The following is a 23,464-nucleotide window of genomic DNA, read 5'->3' as shown; positions in this document are numbered from 1 at the left end:
TATTTAGAGAGTTTGATTGTATTTCCAATTCTTATATATTTTATCAAATAAAAAAATTTATTAAAAAATAGGTGATTTGTAAAAGATAATTTCCTATTACGAATCAAACACTTTTAGTGTTCCAATTCTTATATATTTGATCAAATAAAAAAAAAATTGTTAAAAAATAGGTGATTTGTAGAAACTAATTCCCTATTACAAATCATACAATTTTAGTGTCTATAATAAAACACCGACTTATTTCGAATATATCCTTAACACGGCCTCAAAACATAGTTAAAAACAATTATACAAAAAATAACCTCGCAAAATATATAATAGAAAATGAAAAAAAAATAACGGCAAAGCAATAATGACAAATATTTTAAAAAATATATAATACTGAATGAAACTAACGTAAAAAAAACAATTAATAGGGAACCGAAAACTGGATGCAAATACATCGAACTAACCTCAAATAATATTTAACGGGAAATCATAAACTGGATGCAAATGCAAGCATTAAACTAATCTTAAAAAGTAATTAATAGAAAATTAGAATATGGATACAATTGCATTAAACTAACCTCAAATAATAATTAATGGAAAATCTAAACTTGGATGCAAATACACCAAACTAACATAAAAAAAATAATTGTCGAAAAATCAGAAACTGGATGCAAATGTATTGAGCTAACCTCAAAGAAAAATTAATTATAAATTTGAAACACGATACAAATGCGTGGAACTAATCTTAAAAAATAATTAACGGGAGATCGAAAACCGGATGCAACTGCACTAAACTAATCTCAAAAAATAAAATGGATGCAAATATATTGAACTAACCTCAAGAAATAATTAATGGGAAATCGGAAACTGGACGCAAATTCATTGAACTAACCTCAAAGAAAAATTAATTATAAATTGGAAACACGATGCAAATGCGTGGAACTAATCTTAAAAAATAATTAACGAGAAATTAAAAACCGGATGCAATTGTACTGAACTAATCTCACAAAATAAAATGGATGCAAATGTATTAAACTAACCTCAAGAAATAATTAATGGGAAATCGAAAATTGGATGCAAATTCATTGAACTAATCTCAAACAATAATTAATGGGAAATCGGAAACTAGATGCAAATGCAACTTTATCAAATAATAAACGAGAAATCGGAAACTAGATGCAAATACATTAAACTAATCTCACGTAATAATTAATGTAGAAATCGAACCGGATGCAAATGCATTGAATTGACCTCGAGAGGACAATTAATGAAATGGAAATTGATGCAAATGTATTAAACTAATCGAAAAAAATAATTAACGAGAAATCGAAACTGGATACAACTACATTGAACTGATCTAAAAAAAATAACGGGAATTGGAAATTGGATGCAACTGCATTGAACTAACCTCAAAATATAAATAACGAAAAATCAGAAACTGGATGCAAATACATTAAACTAATCTCAAAACATAGTTGGGTTATATGTTGTGGGTATATCTCGATAAATATAGTTTTGCATTTAAAACAATGTTTATCTTATCTCTTTCCGTATGATTGGGAACTCTTTGCTATTTAAGTAGCTTCAATATATATATGAACTTCACATTATTAGGCAATCTCACAAAACTTCAATCAAACTTCTATTATTAAACAACAAAATGAAGTTGAATGGTTTTATCAAATGTAAGTTCTTTTTTTCTAATGGAGAGTGAGGTTTTCACATTATAAGAAATTTGGTTGAGTGATTAATATAATATTAATATATAATAGTTCTGCATATTTGCAAATATTTTTCAGAATAATTAATATAACAACACCCGTTCGTAGATAATATTTGAAGATTCCACATAGTGAGTCATGCATAATTTAAAATATAATTAATGGGAAATCGGGAACTGGATAATCTTCGATGATCCCACATATAGTAAATCAAGCATAATTTACTTTTTATGTCATGTTTGCAGGACACTACTGAGATGGATCGATGAGCGTTGGTATTACACACCACAATGGATAATTAAAAGGAAATTGGAAATTGGATTCAAATACATAACTGAGCTTAAATAGTAATTAACGGAAAATCGGAAACTTTATGCAAATGCAATAAACTAAACTCAAAAAGTAATTAACTAGAAATTGAAAACTGACCGGGTGCAATTGCATTAAACTAACGTCAGATAATAACTAACACGAAATTAGAAATTAGATGCAAATCTTTGAAAAATAGTTAACGAGAAATAGGAAACATTATGCAAATACATCAAACAAACCTCAGATAATAATTAATGTGAAACCAAAAACTGGGTGCAAATGCATTGAACTAAACTCAAAAAATAATTGACATAAAATCAAAACCGATACAACCGCATTGAACTAACCTCATAGAATAATTGGTGGAAAATCGAAATTAAATATAAATGCATTGAAATAATCTCAAAGAATAATTAACGGAAAATAAAACCATATATAGTTGCAACTTAATTAACCTCAAAGCATAAATAATCGTAAACAAGATCACGGATGTATTGAACTAATCTTAAAGAGTTATTAACGAGAAATCAGAAACTGGATCATATGCAATGAACTAATCTCAAAGACTAATTAGCCAAACATTGAAAAGTGGATGAAACTACACTGAACTAACCTAAATGAATAATTAACGGAAAATTATAAATTTGATGTAATTGCATTGAACTAACCTTAAAAAATAATTAATGAAAATCGAAAGCTTGATACAAATACATTGAACTAACCTCAAAAAACAATTAACATAAAATCAGAAATTGGATGCAATTACATTGAACTAACCTCAAAGAATAATTAATGGAAAACCAAAAACTGGATGCAACTGCATTAAACTAAAATCAGAGATTAACTAACGGCAAATCAGAAATTTGATGCAAATACATTGAAATAATCTCAAAAAATAGTTAACTGAAAATCGGAAGTCGGATGTAATCAGATCACCTCCTCAAAGCATAAATGTCCGCTTTTTTAGCCTTCTCACATGAGTAATTATAAGTAATTAGGAACCCAAAACAAAAGTGAGTTTATAAAAATAGACTCTTACATATATGCAAATTGTATAGAAATTGTAAACTATCGAACTAACCTAGAAAAACAATTAACGGAAAATTAAAAATTGAATCTGGATGTATTGAACTAACCTCTAAGAGTAATTAACGGAGATTGGAACCCGGATGCAAATGTAATGAACTAATCTCAAATACTAATTAATGAAACATGAAAAACTGATGTAATCAGTATTGAATTAATCTTAATGAATAACTAACCGGAAATCATTAAGTGGATGCAATTGCAATGAACTAACCTCAAATAATAATGAACGAGAAATTAGAAACTTGATGCAACTGCATTGAACTAACCTCAATGAATAATTAATGAGAATTTGGAAACTGGATGCAACGTACTACATTAAACTAACCTCAAAGAATAATTAATGGAAAATCAGAAACTTGATGCAAATGCATTGAACTAATAACCCTAAAACATATTTGTATTATATGTAGGGGGAATAAATATCTCCACAAATATAGTTTTGCATTTTAAGTAGTGTTTATTATAATTCTTTTATTATGAATGGGAATGCCTTGCTATTCAAGTAGCTTCAATATTATCTTCGCCATATTGGACATTCTCATAAAACTTCAATCAAACTTCTATTGTTAAACCTAACAATAAAAATAAGTCGATAAGTTTTATCAAGGTTTGATGATTTCTTTTTATAGAGAGTGGTGCAAGAAATTTAAATGAGTAATTAATATAATTTTCATATCTCATAGCTATGCATAGTTGCTAATATTTTTTAAAATAATTTAATATAACGACACCCGCTTGTAGGACACGCTTCATGTGATAAATTTTTTCAAGTGGGAGTAGTGTATTATTTGAGGATATGGAAACAATCAATCTGTTTTAGTGATTTGTACACATTAGTATGCGTTATCTTTGGCGGTGATGATTTAGCTACTGAATCATCATAAATATAATAAAACTATTATACAAGCTAGATCGAGTTTAAGATAATTCAATTTGAAAATTACAGATTAATATCCTAAACAACAAAGTGAAGAGGCTATCTCAATTTGATCCCTTTAGTTTCCAAGTACTTATACACCATAATCGCTGCTCATTAACGTATTTGGTTTTATTTTCAATAAAAATATATTCGATTCAAAAATTTGCCTCTAAATCACCATAAATCTAAGAAAACTATTATACAAGGTAAATCGAAGTTTAAGATAATTATATTTGAAAATTATGGATTAATATCTTAAACCACAAAGTGAAGAGGCAATCTCAATTTGATCTCTTAGTTTCCAAGTACTTATGCATCATAATCGCTGCTCATTAACGTATTTCGGTTTATTATCAATAAAAATATATTCTGATTCGAAAATTTGTGTGAGACATTTTGTAAAGCCTTTTTAGCAAACAAAATATTTAATAGATCTCGGGCGTATGCCCGGGTCCAAAATCTAGTCTATATACTAAAGCAGAGACCTCTAATTGAGGATTTTCTCTTTCCTATGTGGCACTCTAATATGAGAGAGTTAGTTTTTTCTCTCTCCTATGTGGCACTCTAATATGAAAGATAGTCTTTTCTAATAGCCTACAATCTCACACACATAGAACCTCTTAGGAGAGTTTGAGTGTATTTCCAATTCTTACATATTTGATCAAATAAAAAAAATTGCTAAAAAATAGGTGATTTGTAAAAGGTAATTTCCTATTATGAATCAAACACTTTTAGTGTTCCAATTCTTATATATTTGATCAAATAAAAAAAATATGTAATTTGTAGAATTCCTTATTACAAATCATACAATTTTAGTGTCTATGATAAAACACCGACTTATTTCGAATATATTCTTAACATGGCCTCAAAACATAGTTAAAAACAATTATACAAAAAATAACATCACAAAATATATAATAGAAAATGAAAAAAAAAAAAAACGGCAAAAGCAATAATGACAAATATTTTTAAAATTGCTAAAAAAAATAGGTGATTTGTAAAAAGTAATTTTCTATTACAAATCAAACACTTTTAGTGTTCCAATTCTTATATATTTGATCAAATAAAAAAAATTGCTAAAAAATATGTAATTTGTATAAACTAATTCCTTACTACAAATCATACAATTTTAGTGTCTATGATAAAACACCGACTTATTTCGAATATATCCTTAACATGGCCTCAAAACATAGTTAAAAACAATTATACAAAAAATAACATCACAAAATATATAATAGAAAATTAAAAAAAAAAAAAAAAAAAAAAACGGCAAAGCAATAATGACAAATATTTTAAAATATATATAATACTGAATGAAACTAACGTAAGAAAATAATTAATGGGGAACCGAAAACTGTATGCAAATGTATCGAACTAACCTCAAATAATATTTAACGGAAAATCAGAAACTGGATGCAAATGCAAACATTAAACTAATCTTAAAAAGTAATTAATAGAAAATTGGAATATATATGGATACAACTGTATTAAACTAACCTCAAAGAATAATTAACGGAAAATCAAAACTTGGATGCAAATACATCAAACTAACATAAAAAAATAATTGTCGGCAAATCGGAAACTGGATGCAAATGCATTGAGCTAACCCTCAAAGATTAAATTAATATAAAATCAGAAACTTGATGCAATTGCATTGAATTAACATCAAAGAAAAATTAATTATTAATTGGAAACATGATGCAAATGCGTGGAACTAATATTAAAAAATAATTAATGGGAAATTGGAAACCGGATGGAACTGCACTGAACTAATCTCAAAAAATAAACTGGATGCAAATGCATTGAACTAACCTCAAGAAATAATTAATGGTAAATATGAAACTGGATGCAAATTCATTGAACTAATCTCAAACAATAATTAATGAGAAATCGGAAACTAGATGCAAATGTAACTTTATCAAATAATAAACGAGAAATCAGAAACTGGATGCAAATGCATTAAACTAATCTCACAGAATAATTAATGGGAAATCAGAAACTGGATGCAAATGTATTGAACTGATCTCAAAGAATAATTAACAGGGAATTGGAAATTAGATGCAAATGTATTGAACTAATAAAAAGAATAATTAACGAGAAATCAGAAACTGGATGCAACCGCATTTGACCCGATCTCAAAAAAAATAAATAACGGGAATTGAAATTGGATGCAACTGTATTGAACTAACCTCAAAATATAAATAACGGAAAATCAGAAACCGGATGCAAATACATTAAACTAACCTCAAAACATAGTTGGGTTATATGTTGTGGGAATGTCTCGGTAAGTATAGTTTTGCATTTAAAATGATGTTTATCTTATCTCTTTCCGTATGATTGGGAACTCTTTGCTATTCAAGTAGCTACAATATATATGAACTTCACCTTATTAGGCAATCTCACAAAACTTCAATCAAACTTCTATTATTAAACAACAAAATGAAGTTGAAGGGTTTTATTAAAGGTACATGAGTTATTTTTTTTTAATGGAGAATAAGGTTTTCACGTTATAAGAAATTTGGTTGAGTGATCAATATAATATTAATATATAAAAGTTTTGCATATTTACAAATATTTTTCAAAATAATTAATATAACAACACCCGTTCGTAGATAATCTTTGAAGATTCTACATAGTATAAGTCATGCATAATTTAAAGAATAATTAATGGAAAATCGGGAACTGGTAATCTTCAATGATCCCACATAGTAAATCAAACATAATTTACTTTTTATGTCATGTTTGCAAGACACTACTGAGATGGATCAAGAGAAGTTGGTATTATACACCACATTGGATAATTAAAAGGAAATCGAAAATTGATTCAAATGCATAACCGAGCTCAAAAGAGTAATTAACGGAAATTGGAAACTTTATGCAAATGCAATAAACTAAACTAAAAAAGTAATTAACTAGAAATTGAAAACTGGGTGCAATTGCATTAAACTAACGTTAGATAATAACTAAAGGGAAATTAGAAATTGTATACAAATCCTTGAAAAATATTTAATGGGAAATCGAAACGGTATGCAAATACATCAAACAAACCTCGGAATAATAATTAATAGGCGAAATCGAAACCGGATGCAAATACATTGAACTAAACTCAAAAAATAATTAACATAAAATAAAAAACCGAATGCAACTGCATTAAACTAACCTCATAGAATAATTGGTGGGAAATCGGAAACTAAATGCAAATGCATTGAAATAATCTCAAAAAATAATTAACGGGAAATAAAAAACCAGATATAATTACATCGAACTAACCTCAAAGCATAAATAATCAGAGACTAGATGCAGATGTATTGAACTAACCTTAAAGAGTTATTAACGGGAAATTGAAAACTAGATCCAAATGCAATGAACTAATCTCAAAGACTAATTAACGAAACATTGAAAAATGGATGAAACTACACTGAACTAACCTAAATGAATAATTATCGGGAAATTATAAATGTGATGTAACTGCATTGAACTAACCTCAAAAAAAATAATTAACGGAAATCGAAAACTTGATGCAAATGCATTGAACTAACCTCAAAGAACAATTAACATAAATTCGAAATTGGATGCAACCGCATTGAACTAACCTCAAAGAATAATTAACAAAAACCAAAAACTAGATGCAACCGCATTAAACTAAAATAAGATATTAACTAACGGAAATCAGAAATTGGATGCAAATGCATTGAAATATCCTCAAAAAAATAGTTAACTAAAAATCGAAAAGTCGAATGTAATCGCATCGCGACCGACCTCAAAGCATAAATGTCGGTTTTTAGCCTTCTCACATGAGTAATTACGAGTAATAAGGAACCCAAAATGAAAGTGGGTTTAAAAAACAGACTCTTACATGTATGCAACCGTATAAAAATTGTAAACTATCGAACTAACCTAGAAAAAACAATTAACAGAGATCGAAATTGGATGCGATGTATTGAACTAACCTCAAAGAGTAATTAACGAGATATTAGAACCTGGATGCAAATTCAATAAACTAATCTCAAATACTAATTAACTAAAACATAAAAACTAGATGCAACTCAGACTCAATTAACCTTAATGAATAAGTAACGGATATCATAAAATGGATGCAATTGCACCAACTAACCTTAAATAATAATTGATAGGAAATCGGAAACTTGATACAACTGCATTGAACTAACCTCAAAAAATAATTAATGAGAATTTGGAAACTGGATGCAACGTACTACATTAAACTAACCTCAAAGAATAATTAATGAAAAATCATAAACTTGATGCAAATGCATTCAACTAATAACCCTAAAATATATTTGTATTATATGTAGGGGGAATAAATGTCTCGACAAATATAGTTTTGCATTTTAAGTAATGTTTATCATACTTCTTTTATTGTGATTGGGAATGCCTTGCTATTCAAATAGCTTCAATATTATCTTCACCAAATTAGACATTCTCAAAAAACTTCAATCAAACTTCTATTGTTAAAACTAACAATGAAAAGAAGTCGATGAGTTTTATCAAATGTTGATGCTTCCTTTTTATAGAGAGTGGTGCAAGAAATTTAATTGATTAATTAATATAATTTTTATATCTCATAGCTATGCATAGTTGCTAATATTTTTTAGAATAATTTAATATAACGGCACCCGCTCTCAGGGGACACGCTTCATGTGATAAATCTTTTCAAGTGGGAGTAGTGTATTATTTGAGGATATGGAAACAATCAATCTATTTTAGTGATTTGTACACACATTAGTACGAAAGCCGAGTGGTGATGATTTACCGTTAAATCACCATAAATCTAATAAAACTATTATACAAGCTAGATCGAGTTTAAGATAATTCTATTTGAAAATTACGGATTAATATCCTAAACCACAAAGTGAAGAGGCTATCTCAATTTGATCTCATAGTTTCCAAATACTTATACACCATAATCACCGCTTGACTATCTCAATTTGATCCCTTAGTTTCCAAAGACTTATGCACCATAATCACGCCATTAACGATTTCGGTTTATTTTCAATAAAAATATATTTTGATTCAAAAATTTGTCGCTAAATCACCATAAATCTAAAAAAACTATTATACAAGCTAGATCGAGTTTAAGATAATTTTATTTGAAAATTATGGATTAATATTCTAAACCATAAAGTAAAGATGCTATCTCAATTTGATCTCTTAATTTCTAAGTACTTATGCACCATAATCGCTGCTCATTAACATATTTCGATTTATTTTCAATAAAAATATATTCTGATTCGAAAATTTGTGTGAGACATTTTATAAAGCCTTTTCAGCACACAAAATATGTAATAGATCCCGGGCGTATGCCCGGGTCCAAAATCTAGTATATATCTAAAGAAAAGAAAGACCTCCTATAAAAGAAGAAGATACTCCCTATATAATAGGAATAAATCTCATAAAAGCATCCTTAAAATAGGCAATAATCTTCATTTATCATGTTACAAAAGTGGCTAAAAATAGTAAAAAACATCCGAAAATTCCAATATTTGTTGAATTTCCAGCAAGACAACCTCCGAAACTCAATCTTCTTATCTTGCTAAAGTTACTATCATTAGACTCAACAAGTTTATAAAAGGGGTAGCAATTGTATAACTAAAATTTCAAAATTATGGTTTGACAGGACCTTAAGTTAGAACTTCCGCCTAAGATATTCTAGCGTTGAGCCGGTGGAATATCCCCCTCAAGTTAGAGCTTCCGCCTAAGGCCTCCGCTAGGATTGAGCTGGTGGAATATCGTCATTACAGCGTATGCTTGTAGGACTCCATCACAAACGATATTGATCAAAGCCCAAGTCTCCAATGGTTAAAAAGGTACTAATTCTTACCATGATATTGATAGAATTTTGATGGATTGGAATTTTATACATCTGTTTATTTTGGCAAGATTTATATCCTGTACATACTAGGGTTGGATTGAGTTTTGATGAAGTGGAATTTTACCCTTCGTTCATCTGTTTTTGAGCAAAATTGATATCATGTAGCCATGTAAACCAAACTCCACAATATATTGATAAGTCCACAATATCACACATATTTCACTCCGTAACTCTCTAAATGCCTAAATGGTAATTTGAAAGTTGAAACTATACCCACTTGAAACTTGATGCTGAAAATATTATCTATGGGCCTGGCGAGCGTGTAAGAGCCCAATAATTAACTTGGAGCGTATTGCTACTTGCTACAATGCTGTCTGATGTTGGGCTTTACAATTCGGCCGAAAGCTTAGTTACAACTTACAATGCTCAACAGATATCTTCCAATTCGCCACTGCATCTGGATTTCTCAAATATTGAATGGCCTTTTTGCAATCTCCATCTCCCTAGCTGTATTGTTAACAAATACAATAACAATGGTAGTGGAAAATTGGTAATAGATAAATATATTAACGGTTCTACCAAATTACATCGTCATTAATTCCGGTTGACTAAAATTGCGCCACTTGGTGGCATACCCAAGAATACACGAAAACTCGGTGGGAGACCAGGACATACACAGCCCTGTAAGTCTGAATATTGGTGGAGATGACATGATCAGTTAAAGCTCAATAATACTCAGCGTCAGTTGTTAACATTATCACTCATTGACGCTCATCCACTCAATCATTTTTGAGTATGTTAATAACATCACTAAAGAAGTAAAGATTCCATGACCCAAAACATGCATATTTTGACATAGAAATCCCATGTCAGACCCTGCGTTTGCTCTCTGAGTTTGTGCGGCTACAACTTGTTTTGTTTTTTAATTTTTTTTCGATAAGATATGCGAGGGTATGGTTTCAAACTTTCCATAACTGACTGTGTGGTCAAATGAAATGTTACACGTCATTTCATAATGAACACATAGCTCAAATCATCCTGTCATTATAGCATTCCCAATGTAAACCACTTTGTGGGGAAATAACAACTTGTTATTTTTATTAAACTAAAAACAATAGCGTTGTTATGGCCTTATTTAGGCCTATGAGGCCCATAGATCTAAAGTATGAAGACTGGAATATTGGGCCTCCAAAGTAATCTGGGCTCTTGATTAATAAGTGTAAAATGGGCCAAAGAAAAATGAGGATGTTGAAAAATACCATGAGAAGAGGGTCACGTGGAGGAAATCTAAGTGTGGGATGAAAAAGAGGCTGGATGGACAAGGGACTGCCAGTATAAGAAAAAAAAAAAATGTGTGAATAGAAAGGAGAGGAAGAACCCTAGGAAAGAACCCGAGAAAAGAGGTCAAACAAATGGCGCGATATAAAATGGTGACAATGAAAGTAGTTTTTCACTAAGTTACAATGAGAGTTGCACTTGCTACTGAGATAGCTGTCGCGTTGTAATATTCGCATTTAACTTTTATTTGGTTTTTTTTTTTGTCCCACGGGATGTTTCATTTTGTCCCCGATTTTTTTTTCTTTCATCCGGTCCCTAATGTTTTTTTTTTTTTTTTTTTTTTTAAAAGATAGAATGAAACATCCCGTCAGAAGTTTAAAGCCAGCTCTACATTGTGCAACTCCTAACAACTTCTCACCAAGAAGATAAAAAATGAGAGTTGGGAATGCTCTAACGGTTATATAATTCTCTTTGCAACAAAACTAACAAATATCGTGTTATTTGATCCTGCCTGGCCTAGTGGGGCTGAGTCCAATGGTGTTGGATTCTGTAACTAATAAAATATTGCTTTAAGGATAAAGACTCAACCTAATTGTGCATATTCTTATAAATTCATAAATAAATTGCTTGCAAGCAAATAGACTCGAACCTTGGTTCCACACATCGACCAACTTACACATCAATTGTCTTGCCACTATTCCAACGAAGGGTATTACTAATATACGAATGTATACATATATACTAGCATGATGCATGTGCTCCGCACATGATGCTTAGTAGCTATTATTAGGGCAGGGATCGGGTCGAGTTTGGGTAGGATATGGCTATATCCGAATCCGAATAGTTTCACAATATTCGAACCCGATTAAGATCAAAATTGAATATCCGAACCCGACTAACCCGATCAGATAACACTTAAATTTTTTTTAAAAAAACCAAAAATTATATCCAAACCCGAACCCGACATATCCGAATCCGACCTGAATACATAACCGGATATGAAAAGCAACCCAAACCCAATATATTCGGTAATCGGGTTGGGTTGGATTCGGGTCTACCCGACCCGATTATGTGGTGTGGAAAAAGTGTGTTGAGTCTAAATGACATAATTATATTTATTATTATTTCAAATTGACTTTAACATTTTGATTAGGTGTTTTGTAATTTAATCAATTGGATTGGATACGGGCAATTCTGTCCAAACAAAATAGTTGAAGAGACCAAGAGTTAAATAAAAAATTAATAAAATACTGTTGTTGGACTGTAGCTAACAGCCGCATTTTTTAAAGTATTTTAGATTTATTTCAAGTAGTGAGCCACTGGTCCAACCACTAATCCAATGACCCAGTCCCTTCACCGGCTTGACCTCCGGACTGGGTCTGATAACACTGATCCTAACACATGCTCAAACCGGCCATCTTGTGGTGGTGAAAACACACAATTTGATCAGTATCTTATCACGAAGAGTAACTCGTACAATAGTACTATCAGATTTGTAAACTAAAATTAATTGAGATTCGAAACTGGATTCCAACCTACTTAGCACTAAACCAATACAAGAAGTACGTATTATTGACACTCAACTAGATTTGGTTGACCGAATTTATTAGGACGGCTTTTTGAATCAGTCCTACTTCCCACTTTTCGTAACATCAATATCCTGTGCTGCTCTGAAAGTTGGTTTAATGTGTAACGTTTTCTTACGAACATTTCCTTCCAAAAGAGAACCTAATACTGTGCCGTCCGTCAACATAATATTAACTTTCAAGATACAACCAATGACAGACCATTTAAAATTTTGAACTCAAACTAGTACTACATACCTACAAATAATGCTTCAGGTTAGAAGTTGGAACTTGAAACAAAGAAGCTCTTTTCAATAAGATCCCTAACCATTAGTGCCTATAGTACTGCTTTGAAACATCAAATCTTCAACTGAAATTCTCCTTCAGATTATCTTTTTAGTCTAAACCTCAGTTAAGTCTCCATGAAGAGTATAGAACTAGAGGTTGAGCCAAAAACAAAGGCGTCTCAACCCCTTATGGGCATAGTTCACGAATATCATGAACAATATGAAAAGGTATGTTTACTTTGCGCTTCACTGTGTTTAGTTTACTTGAATACATTCTATGCTAATAATGCCTAAAGATTAGGTGCCTAGGACTAAAACTGATATTTCAACAAAAATTATAGTTATCTTTGTACTGAGAAGTTTCTTAACAGAAGAAGGATGTTCAGCCATCTACAACGTTAGTGAGTAACGGCTGTGTGGACATACGAGGCAATATTGCGGACAAGCGGGAAACGGGAGGATGGAAGGCCTCACCATTCATTATAGGTGCACATTCTATTCTTAATCACTAGATTAGTGTTTCTTTTGTAACTTCTAATTTACTGAGACTATGAGGTATTGTTGTTGTTTTAGTGAACGAGGTTGCAGAGAGATTGGCGTTTTATGCAATTGCGGTGACTATGGTGTCTTATTTAGTAGGCGCGATGCACCAATCTCTTCCAGATGCAGCCACTCACGTCACCGACTGGATTGGAGCTGCATTTGTTTTAACAATTTTAGGAGCCTTCATTGCTGATGCTTATTTGGGCAGATTCAAAACCATCATCACTTTCTCTTGCATCTACGCAGTGGTATGAAAGTTTGGCCACTGCTTGTAAGGGTTAGTTAGTGTTACCCCCACTAGATGAGCCAATTAGGGTCTCCCCCAAATACACAAAAAAAAAAAAGGTTGACCGTGTATTTTTTGTGTATTGGGGAGGGGGGGAGATCCTAATTTCCCCATCTAGTAGGGAGGAAATCCTAATTGGCTCATCTAGTTGAGTAGTTAACCCAACTTGTAATCACGTTCATAGTGGACTGATCCTGATTTTGCTTTCTCCTTTAAACAGGGAATGGTCCTGCTAACACTTTCAGCTTCCTTAGACAGCCTACGTCCACCACCTTGCATCGGTAGAATTAATTGCAAACCAGCAACAGGACGCCAGACAGCCTTCCTATACTGTGCACTAGGCTTGATCGCGCTTGGGACAGGTGGTATTAAGCCATGTGTATCCACATTCGGAGCTGACCAGTTCGATATTGAGGATGAAAAAGAAGTCCAAAAGAAATACTCATTCTTCAACTGGTTCTTCTTTGCTATCAACATGGGTGCACTTCTAGGTATCACAGTACTAGTATATATACAAGAGAAGAAGGGTTGGGTTTGGGGGTTTGGCATCCCTACAGCCGCAACGATCAGCTCAATCTTTATACTTGCGGCGGGAGTGCGATTTTATAGGTACCAGAAGCCAACGGGGAGTGCCTTCACAAGGTTCGTTCAGGTTGGTGTGGCTTCTGTGAGGAACCATAGGAAAGGTGTACGGTTGAGCCAAGATACACAACTTTACGAGGTTAACTCCAGGGAGTCAGATATTATTGGTGCAGGGAAGCTTCCACAATCAACTCAATATAGGTATTTCATGTTTGAACGCTATTTAGTTAAGGGACGACACAATTTAGTTCTGATATTTTAGATTTTGAGAGAGGGCCAAACTTGATCTCAGCTTCGCTTAAGTCCTTGATTTGATCAGTTTGGGCTTTAGCACCAAGTCAGAATTTATAGCTCATCTTGAAATTGCACACACAATTTATGAATATGCAAGTATGATAAGCTGTTTACGATCTCACAATCAACAATTAAGGTTTTGAGTATTCCATTCCCAGGTTCTTGGACAAAGCAGCAGTTATAACAGACCATGAGGCCAGCACTACCAACCGATGGAAACTGTGCACAGTCACTCAAGTAGAAGAGTTCAAATCATTTATCAGAGTTCTTCCAATTTGGGCATCCACCATAGCACTCGCCATCTCATTTGCTCAGATGTCCACCTTCTTCGTTAGTCAGGCCGCCCTCATGGACCGACATCTTGGTTCCAGCTTTGAAATCCCACCCGGCTCTGTCGCTATATTCGCTGCTATAAATGCTCTAATCCTCGTCCCCCTCTATGAAGGTTTGGTTGTTCCAATATTACGTCGCTGCACAGGTCACAGACGGGGTATAACCTCATTACAACGTATGGGAGTAGGGCTATTCATTTCAATCTTTGCCCTCATATCAGCTGCTGTAGTCGAAAAGAGGCGGAGAGAGGATCATCCAAAACCAGGGTCCATGAGTGTTTTTTGGCTTCTCCCCCAGTTTTTCCTAGTAGGTAGTGCTGAAGTATTTACTTATGTAGGACAATTGGAGTTCTTTTATGATGAAGCGACTGATGGAACGCGAAGTCTTAGTAGTGCATTGTTCCTAAGTGAAATTGGCATTGGGAGTTGGTTAAGTACTGCACTTGTTAAGATCATTCAAAGTGCAACAGGTGGTGTACAAGAAGGGTGGTTAAGGAACACCTTAAATACAAGTAGGCTTGACAAGTTCTACTGGGTAATTGCTGCAATTAACGCTGTTAATTTCTTTGTATACTTGTTAGTTTCATGGCGTTTCAAGGCTAGTGATGGAGTTGGTAACACTGTGAGAGATGAGTCTATGATTGATCGGGCGGGTGGTACTGAGTTTGATAGATCAAGAAGTGGCTAAAAAAGATGTGGAAGTTCAGATGTAGTGGAAGATGTAATTACATATTTTGTGTTCGTCCTGTAGCTTCAAAACAAGTTTGTATTTCAAATCATTCTTTCAACTTAATTACAAGAACTATATCTTTTGTTGTCAAACGTGCAATAGTAAAAATCTTAAGATTGTCCTCGAACTCCATCAGATTAATAAAAACTCAAATATAGAAATCTACATAAGTGTCTGTGTAATACACTAATACGTACTCGTTCAATGTTGATGGTTTTGGTGTTATCCCTCACATGAGGATGAGGATGATGGAGAGAAACAGGTACTGTTCGTGTGAAGAAGTCTGAGTGCGTGCGCGTTCAGATTGACCGTGACTAAGGCGCGCCCGCGCCCTTTCCGTGAAAAAGAAGATAGTTTTTTTTTCAGCATCTCACGAAACATGTCAGCTGGAGTTTTGAGATGGAAAAATAATAGGGCGCGCGTTCAGATTGGTCTTGCCAAGAGTGTGCTCGGGCTCATGCATTAACATCTCAGGTTCTAATTTTTCTACAGTAAACGTGAAATTTCGCAGACTCACCGAAATTTCATATTACTATAAAAACAGAAGTTAGGTTTTGGAAAACCAAGTCTTACCCAATTTTGAGACCAATCTTGCAAAGATAAAAACTTGTAAGGGGAGATGACATGACAGATCTAGTAAGGTGGAGAGACTTGAGAGGAGTGACTATAATTTTTCTTCTCACACTTATAAAAGGATTTGTTCTTGTGGAAGTAGGTATTATTGGCCGAACCCCCGTTACATCTTGTGTTGTGCTATGTTTTACTTGTTTTATATATGTCTATTGCTAGTTTGTGGTAGTTATATCCATAGTTTAAATTGTGGTTGTTGGTTGTAATGAAAAATTGGATTTTTTTATTGAAGTAGTAGATTGTCCGAGTACAAATTATTTTAGTGGAGATATATTGTTTTCCCCAACACAGGGAAGCCCATATGGTCACGTATGATGCATCTTGTCACTTAAACCTTAAAATCCAATTTGGAATTCGAGGGTATAGCTGTGTCTCTGGCTCTGGTGGCGGTGCCTCATAGACTTACAAGCGGAGTCGACCTTCATAAAGTTACCGCGATCAATTTTCCAAACCTTCGTTTTTAAAATGCATATGCTTCCTGATTGATCGTGTGTTTGGAGAACGAAATCAAAGTGAGTACCATTTTCAATTTCAGTAGCAGTAGGACAAGTCTCCGAAATCAACGAATTCCAGCTTTATACCGGTTTTAAGGTGCAATCTATTTTTGAGAAAATTGTTTAATACGAATATACGATGAGTATACTCCGATATAATGAAATTTTCACTGAAGAGTTGAAGAGTGGGGGGGAAATATCTCATATGTAATCAAAGTATCAAACTAGCTTTCGCAAACAATTATAAACTTTAAACCTATATAATTATCGGAAAAAAACAACTGCTAAAACTATAATTTCAGTTCCCTTTGTATGAATATAGGGAATGATGGAACATGACACGCTTCACTTTCTTCTCAATGTTGTAGTTCTAACATGAGGGTCTGTATGGTAGGGTAAGTAGATTTTGTTCATTAATTTTCATTTCAGGTAAAAAGAGCTTCGATGTAAGTCATGTAACGTCCATGCCATCATCATTATCATTATCATTATCATCATCACCATCACATTCCATTGCAGTTTGTTTTCTTTAACAAATCGTACCATAAAAACATATCTAAATATCAATCTGAGGCTCTGAGCATAGGCCAAATTGTTAAAGTAGATTGGGTTTTAACCTAGCGGGCCCATATGAAAAGATAAAGATCTTAACGACAAATGATCACTATATAAAAAAAGTCCGTAGTAAAGCAAAACTACACACAAAGCACACTTTTTATAGTTAAACTAGTCATGTAGTGACCATCACTATAGCTTAAGGTTTTTTGGTTTATCTTAATCACACATTCTCAGTTAGTGAAGGAAGTAGTGGCTGAGCAAGAGTTGATTTGGTGTGGCTTGATGTTCTGTTGTTTCCATTCTCCATGGTTGATGGTATCACAGCCGTTGCCAAAGCCAACTTTTTCTCTTCACTCTTGCCCCAAAGAACCAAGTAGAGTCCAATTATAATCAATATGGCGCCGATGATCCTGTAACCACATTACACAAAAAAATTAGTACAAAAGCATTGGATCATCGAACCACATTATCACAAATTTTACAAAGAAGGAAAGTTAGAAAATCGGATGGATGTGGGTGGCGGGTCATTTGCAAAGTTGTCCATCCATAATGCACACGATGGGAAGCACTGGCAAGTAGGCCATTTATGCCTATTGAGTCCAACACCACACGGTATTTTGGACGTTTATGATTCAGTTTAACAGTTTCTCTGGGCTGTGGGGTACGTGTAGTTGAGCTGATGATCTTCTGAGAAGGAAGGAAAAAGAGTGTGGACCTACCCTCCCAAGTAGAACTGCTCGCCTAAAGCGATGGAAGCCACGATGGCGACAACTAAGGTCTGAACAGGTTGATACACGGCCACGAACACTGGGCCACCCCTGTCGATGCACCATATCTGTACAGCAAAGGCAATCCCCGAAGCCACAAATCCCTGCAACAAAATGAACCGCCCTTTGTTACCACTATTTCGGGTATTTATTTTCATAAATGATTAAAGTACGTTTTCTATTCTTGATAATTTATTCTTTCACTGGTGGATACGTATTGATCGTGATCATTGCAAGGCATGGCAAGTTAGCACTTAGCACTACGCAAATTTTTTAGATTTCAAGTATTTTTGGGTCAATTTTTTGTGATGTTAAAAGTCTATGGGAATCACTTATCTATTTATTTTTTTTGGTAATTAATCACTTGTCTAGTTATCTTCATGAAATACCAACGATGTTAATTATGGATAACAATATGCAAACATCCAAATGCAATTGGTGATTGCGCCAAGCCCCCTTTTAAGGCCTTACACCATTCTGGTTGCTGACTTATTTTCATTGTACTCTAGCTGACTTTGGTTGTGTACTTCTGTGCACTTCAAGTGGACTAAATTTAGTACTACAGGTATTTAATATCATGACTTTTGGACTTCAGAAAAATGTTAGTACTTCAATGAGGCACTAATCGGGCTGGAAATATACTCACAGCATAGAATACACTGAATAGTTCACCGCTAGAATGAATAAGCCAAGCTTGGGCATTTCTCTCCATGGCAGCAGCAATGATCAAAAACTGAATCACACCAAACAAACAAGTGTAGGAGGTAACAGAAAGGCGAGCTGGGTATTTCTTGAGCACAGGTGCTTGAAACACAAGCCACCCTGACCATGATAGGCAATGACCAATAAGATAGATGCACCCCAAGGTCCAATTCTTCCCCTTAGCATCTCCAAGAGATAGCAATAATGAGGATTCCTGGTGTAGTGTAGGAGATGGATTGTATATGGTAGGGCCTTTGTAGAGTGTAATTACTGTTGCTCCAAATACACAAAGGAGCGTTCCACACACTTTTGCTATCCCATCTTTTCTTTTTAATCGAACTTGTTCTATCCTGCCAGCCCAGAACAACATAAAGACAACAAATCAAATAAAAACACCTACACCCCTAGAAAGATATTGTATTATAAATAAATAAATAAACGAAAGAGTGTCTGAGATAAAGGAGTTAAGTTATTTACCTAAGTGCAACAGCCATGAGGAAAGTTAAGGCTGGAACTGAGTTCTGTATTGCTGAAGCAAAGGTTGGTGATGTGTTGTCCAATCCCAGCAAGTAGAATCCTTGATTTGCAGTTATTCTAGTATCAAACAACTCAATTCATTCAGTTAATATATCAAATCTTCTGTTTTTGGGTAGCATTTTGCTTTCATGAGAAATCGAGCTTACCCAATGAGTGCAAGGAGGAAGAACTGAATAAGAATAGAGACAGTCATTCCTGGTCTCTCCTTCCTACAGATATACAATTTACATATATAAGCAGTCACTCCCTAAGAAAACAAAATATTAATTTATAAACAAGTGGTTACTTAAGAAAAAATTTAAGTGCTCACTTCTCTAGGAAATATGCAAAGGGTGCCAGGAGAATCAAAGCAATGATGTTCCTGTAGACAGGGAACACAATCTTGCTAATACCCATATTAAGGGCAAATCTTGAAACAACATGAAATCCAGCATAACCAAACTGCAAGGCCAACATGGCCAAGTGCAGCTTGGTTTTTTCAGGAACAACACACATTCTGCTTGTAGTGGTATCTGCCATTGAAGCACGGGAACACCAAGAGAAGGTTAACAGAATGAGGAGGTGGAGGGAAAGTGAAGTGAGTGGGAAGATGAGAGATTGAGGAGGTACATATAGTTGAGAGGAAAGAGAGGTAGGATGAAAGGTGTCCCACAAAGGGGACCCGAGAAAGACGTTATGTCAAACTGTTATTAACTAGTAGCACTCCTGAGTTGTTCTGGTTGTCTCCCACATTCTGGCCCTTTGGTATTTGCTAATTTGTACTGTAATGCTTTTAGTTTTAGCAAAATCCTTTGTTTTTTTTGGCAAATCGGGTGTCCGGGCCGGGCCAGCTTACGCACACCTCGACTAATTTGGGCCCTGGTTTAAAATTCGACCAGTGGCCTTGAGAGGAATCGAACTAGTGACCACTGGGGAGCAAAACCCTCTGTCCCAGAAATTTGAAGCTTTGAATCATTCTTGTAGATTAGTTTAAATTTAAATTTAATTTCTAACATTTTAAGTTCGTTAGCAGATTCTAAAACCCTATAGAATTAAGTCTGTTTGAAAGTAATGGTCCAATATATGTTAGATATGGCGATGTATCAATATCTATCGGGTCCTGAAGAACGGAATTTTGTCCTACTACTGACAAGGCGTGGTCAAATTCTGCGTAAAATTAATTTGAGTGTGTACTCGTATTGTTCCTTATAAAAAATTGATATTCACTTAAGAGTGTCATTAAATTCTAACGGAGTTTGTTCAGATTTGTATGAAGTCTTCATAATGCTTTGTAATTGCTTATCAGCATATCTCTAGTTCAGACTTCAGAGTAACAAACAATGGCTACTGAGTACTGACTACAATGACGTAAGTTGAAGAGGGAGTTTCACGCCTAGCTAGTATGTCTAGCATAATAAGTGCACAACTATGTGCATCTGGAGTTCTGGGCTGTCTTTTTTATAAAAAGCCCATAATGAGTACCAACATGCCAAGTGAAAGAAGAAAAAAGGTTGGTAATACTGGTAGGACTAGGCGACTAGCACTAAACTCTTGAATTGGTGGTGCTAAGTCTGCAAGATTCCTAATTGCGACATGACAACTCCCACAGATTTATCTGTTTAAACCTGCCTGGGCTGTTATCAGTTCTGTTTGGCTCCACCTTATTAATCATGATAAAGCCATCATAAATATAGATAGAACGCACGAGGGGTTGTGGGCCGTAGGGGTACACCATGCTTCCTCCTCCTCCCCATTGAAATATCATGCCTGATCCCACCACCTCCGCTTTCCCTTCCGTATCACACTGTGAATTCTACATTATTTTAATATTTGTTTGAAATATATAAATCAAAAGTTTGTACCGTACAATTATTCAGCAAAATGACCCCATGTAGGAAACCGGTGGTCTAACCATCTCAAGTCATTTTTGCATCCATGATTCCTATTTTCTCTGAAAAAGAAAACTGCTACAGTTATGATTCATGAAGGCTGTGCCTTAGCGGTTTAGCCTATAGAAAATATCTGTACAACTGTCTGTATAGGTTTAATTTTGCTCATGAAAAAACAAAGCAATGCCTGCCAACATTTAAAAGTTCAATTGCCATTAATGTACGAATTGAAAAGACATTAAGATATTAAGCTACAGACTAATAGCAATGTTGATGATTTTCGACCATTTAATCAAGCTCATAACAGAACAGATGAAAACATGTTATGATAGCTTTCAACTGACAAAATATGTGTATGATTTTAACGTACGTCTTCACAACTGGCGGCCAGATAAGTCATAAAGTCAATAGGAGAAAGAAAGAAGAAAGGGAAGGGGTGCAATTCAGAGGCAGGAGTTACATCTCTTTTAATGACTTTGTTTAATGGTCTCTTTTATTTACAAGGTCTTAATCCAAATTGTTGCAAACCTAATGAAGTGTTTCCACTACTAATCCCACTAACCACATTTCACTCTTGCGGTCGTCCCTCCACGCCAACTTACTGCTTTTAAAGACATTTTGCTCGCTCGATTGAGACCACAATCATTTTCAATTTCCATAAAGTAAAGCCTGCTCAAAGTAATTTTAATCCTTTAAAGTAAATTTATGAGACGACAGCTATGCTTTTTCAAAAGCAGGGTCAAGAGGGGCCGATCTGACCCGGCTAGTTTGAACCAGTCTTCGACGCCGCATTGGCCTATGATCATCTTTATATATCGCTACTGAGCTACCATGAAAGGGTTAGGTGTATTTTACCAGCTTTATTAGCCAGCTGCACAAGTACATCCTCATTTTTTTTTTGTCATTTGTGATTATTCATTATTCAGACGTACACTATACTAGTATACTTTAGTTTAATTTGTTGATTTATCTAGACAAACGAGAAAATATATGCATGGAGATATACAAATTACAAACATGCTGAAAATTCAAATTCTTCGCAGAAATATGATACTTTTCGTACTTGTTATAATGTTATTGAACAAAACACTGATGAAACGCATGTATGTTTAGAATTAAACTGGAGTGTAAATTAGATTGCAAGCTAAGGACAATCTGAGAAGGAGTTTGGTGGACTAAGTTTATGTTTAGAATTAAACTGGAGTATAAATTGTGTGGATATATATTGTGAATCGTAATGATATGTTATATATATAAAAGTCATCCCGCCCTCCTCAAAACGATGCAATCCTAACCTAATTTTTTCTTGTTTTCTCGGTTTTCCTGGAATTTGGATGATGTGAAACAAATGCAACTGAGTAAATATATACCGTAGGGAAAAAGAAAATTCTCTGAAACAATCTTACTTCTTCCACATCAAAACAGCATCTCAATTGTGCTTCCTACTATTGATACACACAAGGAAAGTTTGGGCAAAACAAATGAGAAAAGACATGCATGTAAGATAATATTTAACATCAATACTAAGTGCATCCAAATGCTTAAGGTTGAACTAATATAGACGTAGATTGTTTGTTTTTTCCCCCAAATCATTTTCTCCGAGCAATAATTGCTCCTCTGAAATAGGAACAGCATCAACGGTTTTGATACTACAAATCCTCCTAGGAGATAGAGAAGTTGAGATAGTGACTTGAACCCAATCTATGCAGAAAACCAAATAACCTTCTTACTTGGCCTTTTGCTGGTTGGCTCTTATTTAGTAAAGCTACTAGGCGATAACGCACTACTGACTCTTTGGGAGCTTCGCTTGGTGTTTTTGAATGGAAAGTGATTCCCACCATTAGCAACTAGCGTATCTTTCATTAGTGTTCAAGGATAGAGATGTTAGATACTTTGTTGAGAACATGGTGTACCATACAACTGACTTTTGTTATTGGCGTGCATAATTCTATTAGTGTGTTTTTATGCCAATCACTTCCCTTCTTTGTTGATGGTGGGTGATTGATATGATGCTTCTGAAACTGTCTTTTTTTTAGTGTGAATCCTTTTTCTTATGACTTCGCTGACTGTGTTTCGAAGGCTCAGACATAATGTGACACGAAACTTGAGGGCTTTGAGGCTTTTTTAGTTTTGAAGGCTCAAGAAATGCAAA

At 34.1% G+C, this 23,464-nt stretch overlaps 2 protein-coding genes across 3 annotated transcripts; one reads left to right on the top strand and one right to left on the bottom strand.

Moving 5' to 3' along the window:
• Positions 1-9,702: 9,702 nt before the first annotated feature.
• On the top strand, positions 9,703-15,864 carry LOC147520536 (protein NRT1/ PTR FAMILY 8.1-like). Of its 2 annotated transcripts, none has more exons than XM_086592072.1 (5): positions 9,703-9,854; positions 13,361-13,475; positions 13,563-13,780; positions 14,039-14,601; positions 14,853-15,864. In XM_086592072.1, the coding sequence occupies exons 1-5, from the start codon at positions 9,843-9,845 to the stop codon at positions 15,712-15,714; spliced, it is 1,770 nt and encodes a 589-aa protein (XP_086448198.1). In that variant the 5' UTR covers positions 9,703-9,842; the 3' UTR covers positions 15,715-15,864. The 2 variants fall into 2 exon arrangements, with proteins under 2 accessions (XP_086448198.1, XP_086448197.1); XM_086592071.1 differs by lacking the exon at positions 9,703-9,854 and adding an exon at positions 12,825-13,217.
• A 1,663-nt stretch (positions 15,865-17,527) lies between these two features.
• On the bottom strand, positions 17,528-20,027 carry LOC147520535 (protein WALLS ARE THIN 1-like). The gene is made up of 6 exons (XM_086592070.1): positions 19,755-20,027; positions 19,591-19,653; positions 19,385-19,501; positions 18,852-19,257; positions 18,158-18,309; positions 17,528-17,848 (listed from the first exon to the last, which is right to left on the bottom strand). Exons 1-6 carry the CDS (start codon positions 19,961-19,963, stop codon positions 17,659-17,661), a joined length of 1,137 nt encoding a protein of 378 aa, XP_086448196.1. The 5' UTR covers positions 19,964-20,027; the 3' UTR covers positions 17,528-17,658.
• Between the last annotated feature and the right edge of the window lie 3,437 nt (positions 20,028-23,464).

Source organism: Coptis chinensis, chromosome 2 (assembly GCF_015680905.1).
Source record: "Coptis chinensis isolate HL-2020 chromosome 2, ASM1568090v1, whole genome shotgun sequence".
NCBI classification, from domain to species: Eukaryota; Viridiplantae; Streptophyta; class Magnoliopsida; order Ranunculales; family Ranunculaceae; genus Coptis; species Coptis chinensis.
The sequence above is the reverse complement of the archived record's forward strand: the minus strand, read 5'-3'. Positions and strand labels throughout refer to the sequence as shown.

What these genes read in the sequence shown, in the direction of transcription:
- LOC147520536 (XM_086592071.1), top strand. Translation starts at nt 13,125, where the DNA reads ATGAAGAGTATAGAACTAGAGGTTGAGCCAAAAACAAAGGCGTCTCAA. An exon ending in ATCATGAACAATATGAAAAG is followed by an intron (nt 13,218 to 13,360) that starts GTATGTTTACTT and finishes GTTTCTTAACAG; the next exon opens with AAGAAGGATGTTCAGCCATC. An exon ending in GGCCTCACCATTCATTATAG is followed by an intron (nt 13,476 to 13,562) that starts GTGCACATTCTA and finishes TTGTTGTTTTAG; the next exon opens with TGAACGAGGTTGCAGAGAGA.
- LOC147520535 (XM_086592070.1), bottom strand. Translation starts at nt 19,963, where the DNA reads ATGGCAGATACCACTACAAGCAGAATGTGTGTTGTTCCTGAAAAAACC. An exon ending in TTTGCATATTTCCTAGAGAA is followed by an intron (nt 19,654 to 19,754) that starts GTGAGCACTTAA and finishes GTATATCTGTAG; the next exon opens with GAAGGAGAGACCAGGAATGA. An exon ending in TTCCTCCTTGCACTCATTGG is followed by an intron (nt 19,502 to 19,590) that starts GTAAGCTCGATT and finishes GTTTGATACTAG; the next exon opens with AATAACTGCAAATCAAGGAT.